General features: G+C 32.0%; 1 protein-coding gene across 1 annotated transcript; it reads right to left on the bottom strand.

Moving 5' to 3' along the window:
- Positions 1 to 2,265: 2,265 nt before the first annotated feature.
- Positions 2,266 to 6,481, bottom strand: LOC108333066 (uncharacterized). Its single transcript, XM_017568396.2, has 10 exons — positions 6,259 to 6,481; positions 6,098 to 6,169; positions 5,895 to 5,987; positions 5,069 to 5,150; positions 4,880 to 4,936; positions 4,020 to 4,084; positions 3,837 to 3,932; positions 3,629 to 3,715; positions 3,446 to 3,526; positions 2,266 to 3,367 (listed from the first exon to the last, which is right to left on the bottom strand). The coding sequence occupies exons 1-10, from the start codon at positions 6,355 to 6,357 to the stop codon at positions 2,621 to 2,623; spliced, it is 1,479 nt and encodes a 492-aa protein (XP_017423885.1). The 5' UTR covers positions 6,358 to 6,481; the 3' UTR covers positions 2,266 to 2,620.
- Positions 6,482 to 6,716: the final 235 nt, after the last annotated feature.

The following is a 6,716-nucleotide window of genomic DNA, read 5'->3' as shown; positions in this document are numbered from 1 at the left end:
GAAATCAAATCAATCAGAATTCTCCCTTCATCAAATCTAATCAGCTTTTGCTAATTTGCTTAATTCACCATAGAACTGCTTAATCTTTCTATCACGAATCATCCTTCTGGATAACATTTAAGATTGAACCTGTCTCTTTCAACATTTAAGATTTGAATGTGTTCAAGATTTTCAATAGCTGTTCTGATAAAAGCTTTAATATTTTTTTGTGAATTACATCACTGTTGATGCAACGGGCTGTTGTGTCGCTACAAAAGGTTGGAAGGAGTTAGCACAAAAATAGGAACAACTAGGAATGCAAATTGGTGACGCTGCTTAATTTGTAGTTGACACCAACCAATTCAAAAGGTCTTACCACTGTCATAATCAAATTTTTACGGATTTATTTTTTATATTATTTTTAAAAAAAATTACTAATGAAAATATTTGATGTTTATATAAATTTATATTATTTTTTATTTTATTTTAACGTGAGATTTTGTTTATATTTTAATAATTTTTTTTTATTGTTTCAATCTCATTCGTTTTGTTCAAACTCCTTCGTCAACTGTTTGCATTTGCATAACATTTTTTCTTTGAAGTACATTTTGATGCTGAAAAATGTGCTGTTAGCAACACTGTCTCAACTGAAATTTGAATTTGTGCATACAACAAGTCTTGGCACTAATGAATGAGTTTTGAGCATGGGTGAGTTTCAACTGAAGACTTTTGAAATGTGAGGGCAAATTAATGCATTGTGGTATTTTATGGACTAAATTCTGTTTTTTCTTTTCTTTTAAATATTAAATTTACTAATTGCCGGCTCAAACTGGTCCAGCTTTTTATACACGGATAATCATTTGACCAACTGACTCATTCTTTGAATTAATTGAAAAAGTGTTCATTTAGTGTTCAAAAACAACTTTTTGGTTGGGAGGTGGTTTAATATAAATCATTATAGTTACGTTTTTATTTCACATACTTAATTTAAGATAGATTGATAAATTAAATTTTTTAAAATTAATTAGACGATCATGGTAACATCAAATCCAAAAAAATGGGTACATTAAATAACGTGAAAATAACACATACAAGAATCTATTGAATAGTTTAACCTCTCTTTTTTTTATCAAGCGTAACTTAGCTCCTCCGCAATTTGGGTGCTGCAAACTAAAAGCAGAAAAAATGAATAAGAATGTGTAAATCAAAAGCCACATTTTCATCATGTTTTACAATTATGATTAATTTTAAATGATTCAAACACTAATTCAGAGCCGAGAAGCAAGGGAAAAAATACAAAAAAAAACTATCATTTTCCGCTGCATGTATTAGACTTTGTCTTTGAAGAAAATTTATTTAGCATCTATTCCAATGAAAACTAATCCAAAGCAACACAACTTTCGACGATTTAGATAAACTCAGACAAATAAACTCTTTTTACTATGTATACCGTCAGAGAGATTTGGATTATATTACAGTGGGAAAAACTCAAGGATAGTCAAGATCTAGTTTTTTTTTTTTTTAAACTACAAATAAAATACATATTTATTGACAAAATAAAGGTTATTTTAGTTATGATTCATAAATAATCTTGTATATTTTCATTTTAGTTTAATTAACTCTAAACTTTTAAATTACTATTAAGAAATAATTTGATGAATTCAAATATAATATTCCCAAATTGAATAGCCCCAGAAGAAGAGGAGAGGCCTAAAGTGATGAGAGTTTTCGGTTGGTTTACAAGAGTGATTATTGAAAAAAGAAAATAAAAGTAACATTATTTAAAAAAAAAATATTCAAGAATTTATATTTAAGACTCATTTGATTGTGTGCCAAACTTAGGAGGGAGTCTCATAGGAGTGAGAGATGTCACCATAATATTTAAATGTTAATGTAGACTTCCTAAGAGTTTCAAAGAAAAATGAAAATAAATAACCTCACTTGCCAAAAAGAAAATTATTCAAGAAGATATCAATCAACATCTAATATTTAAAGGACCAATTTGAGTATTTATTAATTAAGAAACAAAGCGCCAAAATTATCTTTCAATTTAAATGGTTATCAAAATATCATTTAATATGCGATTATGTGTTATCTATCCTAATATCTTATATTTGTTAATGAATTCAATGAAAGTTTATAAACAAATTTTAGTTACAATACATATGCGAATAGAATAATGTTTATAATAACTTGGACAGTCAATTTCTTAAATAATGTTTCCCACTGTCTAATTTATAAAATTAATTAATATTTACTTCTAAATAAATTATAATCAAATCAATATAAATGCTAATAATTTCTTTTATTAGAAAACCAATCATTGATATTGTTGATGGAGGCACCAGGCCACAAGCCCACCAAGGACAGGCCCGCTTAAATCGGGCTCCAGGGGCAGGCTAAATTGGGCTGGCTGAAACGCTTTGCCAGTTTTCTCTGCAAGATAAAATAGCAATTTCTCATTGGAATAAATAGTAATGGCAGATAAAGAAAACTTCTTTAACTGGTAGCAATTCAGATTAACAACAAAATCACCAACAAAAAGCATAGGAAAAGTGCCCTGGACTTCAGAAGCAATGAGAAATCTGACAGCAGAGTCGGTCTGAAAGATAATCCTCAACTTCTTGAAGACAAGTTTTCATCACTCATCACCCCATGTTGATGGCCCTCCATGTCCAATATCTGCTACTGGAAATGAAAGAGACTCCATATTCTGCATTTTAGCATTCTTAGGTTTGGCAAATGAGGTTACTGTGCTTCTTGCAACTTTCACATCCTTAGACACTTTCTCCTGTGCCTTCATTTCATCACCATGATTCTCATTTTCTGCATCATTGAGTTTAAAAAGCTCTGCAAATGAAGCTTCTGCATTGTCAATAATGTCGAGTTCATTTTCTTCCTCATTCTTACGTTTCTTCTTCAACTTCTTTCCAACCTTGGAAACATTCTCCTCAGGAACAAAACCCTTGTTGTCCAAGACATTCTCATCCTTTTTTACCTTTTTCTTGGTTGATTTATTCTCCATGTCAGGATCAACAGTAACTATAAGATTGTCTTTCTTTCTATCAGCCTTATCCTTTTTACCAGCTTTATTTCCCTCATCAATCACCCTGTCTTCCTTCTTGGATACATCATCAGTTTTCTTCCTTTTCTTACTTGATTTTCTCTCCGAGTCAAGATCGTCTGGGGCTTCGAGGTGATCATACTTCTTTTTATCTTTTGTATGAAATCTTGCACTCTTTTCTTCGCTGCTGTCTTTCAAATTTTGACCTGTCTGGTCTACTGAAAAATCAGGAGTTCCATCAACTACCCCACTTTGCTTGTTCTCAGTATCTTTATCTACTGGTCTAGCATTGAATATCTGTAGTCTTGGCAGTGCCTTCTTAATCTGTATCATTACACACAATATGAATGAAATAGAATAATCATGTGTGAATTCACAGAACAAGAAGCACAATGGGATCACCTTTCTGGTAATTTTATCAACAGCAGCAACAGGATTTCCTTGTAGATTAAGATTTCTCAAATTTGTGAGGAATTTGACCACCTATAAATGTAACATGATGAATGAACATGGTAAAGGGAGTTTGTTCTAGGCAATTGTAAAACATGCCAGAAAACGTGAAAACTCTAGATATGAATATCAAACCTTTACTTCTGACCACCTCGTGATCACATTATTCCCCACATCTAAATTCCGGAGCTTTGAATTGAACTTTAATTCATCAGGAAGAGACTGAAGTCCAATTTAAACAATATTAAAAAAATCTTAAGCACTGACGTCACGAAATAAATATGAATTCTGCTTCATGTATTGATACAAGATATTGATCCAAAATCACGTATTAAAAGCACACCTTGATCTCATTGTGAGCAAGGCGGAGCTCGCTCAACTCAACACAAGACTTGAGTGAGGTGTCAATATCCTGAAGCTGGCAATGAGAGAGGGAAAGCTGGAACCAAGAGAGATATCATCGGCAATAGGAACACAATGGTGAAACAAGCATCAAAGGAGTTCAACATATTGGGGAACCTCTTACCTTCGTGATAAATTTCACCTTCAGCAGAGCATCACCAATATTACGGATAGGATTTTTTGATAGAACTGCAGAAGTAGATATTGGAAGATTATATATGTATACCTTTTGTACATATTCGAGTTCCAACCATTGTGAGTTGGTGAGATATTATTTGGCCAAAAATAATTATGCATTTCAAACATACACAAACATAGATTAAAAGAAGAAATATAATGGTATTGGTTTCCATGTATACATATCAAGCAAGATTGAAAGGTCAAAGATTAACTTCTTAATACGTAATATGCCCCTTATATAAAATTATCAATGGCCTTTTACAACTTGAAAATGTGCTGCTAAACCTCCTAAAAGTAGAGTAAATTACACTGACAGTCCTGAGGTTTTCTCAAATTACACTGACATCCCTGTTTCTTTAAAATTATACATAAAACTCCTCTTTGTTTCAAGAATATTACATTGTCACCTCTTTCTACATACACGTGCACATACATGTAGAAATGGATGTAAGAGTAATTTAAGAAAATCTTACTAGGTATCATTGGAATTTAGTCAAAAATATATGTAACGTATCAGGATCTATCAAGAAAGTAATTTTAAATTTTCAATTTATTTCATCCTCATTGGTATGGGTTCTTGATTACTCGTCTTCATGTAAACTTTGCTTCAAGAATAAAGAAGATAATAACTAAGAAACTAAATAAATAAATAAAAAAAATCAATACAGCCTATTGTGCATTTGTGAAAGAACCATGACATCATCCAAGACATCAGTCGATAAAATTATAAACAACAACAAAATCTTATCGCACTATCATATGTAGGTGCTGAAAGCATCAGAGTGAAGGTATAATTAGTCATACCAAGAGTGTTCAATTCTTTCAGCTGATCCAATTTGCAAATGGAGGAAATGTTATTTTCTGCCAAAGCCAAAAAGAAAAGTAAGAGTGCAGAAAAGGGAAATATACATAAATAGAAATAACCACTGCTAATATTTTTCACATTGTACGAAAATTGATGTGGTTAGCAGGTGATTATGTAAAAATTCTCACCATTCAAAATCAGAGCTCGGAGACTAACAACTGAAGCGATCTGATCAATAGATTTAAGCTTATTTTTGCCTGCATTTAGCACCTGGTTCACATATTCATATAAAAGTGACTCCTAAATCCCTATGTAACTCAATGAGTTTAATCAGAAGAACTAAGATTAGGCGTGCCATTTGACAAGATTCAAGAAATAAGTTCATTAATCTGAACATTTGCATGCTCAAACAAAGCAAGCGCATCAAGGAAAAGAGAGAAGAATTAGTGTTTGGTGTCGTGTCACTATTTCTAAAGTCTTTGATGATAGTAAACAGATTCTAAGAACAATAAACTTAATTAAATTAAACAATTGCACATTCCCTATGAAATGAAATAATCAGTGCAAATTTGAATTCTTGGAAACAACTCTACACTTTTAGCAAGGATGAACAAATTAAATACCGTACTTATAATTCCAGTATAACAAGTATCAAGGCCGGAATCATGATTTGGGAGTTGAGGTTGCAATCATATCAATTTCAAGACAAGATGACTCTCCAGTCTCCTTTTCATGACCATATTCATACAAATGAAAATTTCCAATGCAAGTTTGAACAACCTACTCCTAGGGAGGGCCAATATAAATAGCACGGAATAGAAACATTTCGCTGAAAAATATTTGAATTGTTGAAAGGAAAAGTGATGTACCACCATTCTAACAACTAACAGGCCAGTAAGTTCAAGTTGACACTAAATTCACTACTCACTAAACCACTTAAAAAAACAAAGCACACATGCATAAGATTGACAGTTAAAACTAAAATGTAACAAAACAAAACCCAAAGCAGCTTACAGTGAGCTTAGTGAGTCCTTGAATCCCTTCCAAGCTTTCTAATTTGTTTTCTACAACGGATAGCCACTTCAAATTAGCACATGATCTCAACCCCTGGAGTGGCATGCACAACACATCACTCGAAAGTGCCAATAATTTAAACCAAAAAAATACAAAATGTCTTTTCTTTTTCTTCAATAAAGAAGAGGCAAGAAATAAAGTACCTCAAGTGAAGTGAGGTTGTTGAGCTTCAGGTCAAGCTTTTCCAATTTTATGAAGTTGGCCAAGCATGTTATCTGGGTAAATTCCAAAGTAAAAAAAGTCAATAACTTTGGTCGTTATAACCACAAAAACGCACATAAAACAAAAGGGTATAGAATCTAACATCGGAAAGAGCTTTGTAAGTGAGATGCAGAGTGGTGACGGAAGATGGGTCGGAGACATTGTTGTCCTTCAACACTTGTTCGAAGTTCAGGCGAGTCATTGCCTCTTCTCTTTCACAGCACAGACACGGTCATTCGACAAAGTTGCCACTAACCAGCAAAGACTAATCGAACTTCTAAACCTACATTCACTCGCATCATAAAACCCTATTTTTTTTTGGTAATAATAACAAAATTCAGTGAACATAATTTTAATAAACTTATGGGTTTAATATTTGTTCGTCTCTAAATATAAGACACTATATTGAATTTATTTATTCCCTTTTACAAGATTATTTACAAACTATTCCTTTTATTTCTCTACCAAAATCTTTAACAATTTTATTCACAAATAATAAAAGTTATGAACGGTTTTTTTCAAAGTTTAAAAATTGGAAAGTTAAATTTTAAAAATAAAATG

The sequence above is a fragment of the Vigna angularis genome, chromosome 11 (assembly GCF_016808095.1).
Source record: "Vigna angularis cultivar LongXiaoDou No.4 chromosome 11, ASM1680809v1, whole genome shotgun sequence".
Classification (NCBI taxonomy): Eukaryota; Viridiplantae; Streptophyta; class Magnoliopsida; order Fabales; family Fabaceae; genus Vigna; species Vigna angularis.
The sequence above is the reverse complement of the archived record's forward strand: the minus strand, read 5'-3'. Positions and strand labels throughout refer to the sequence as shown.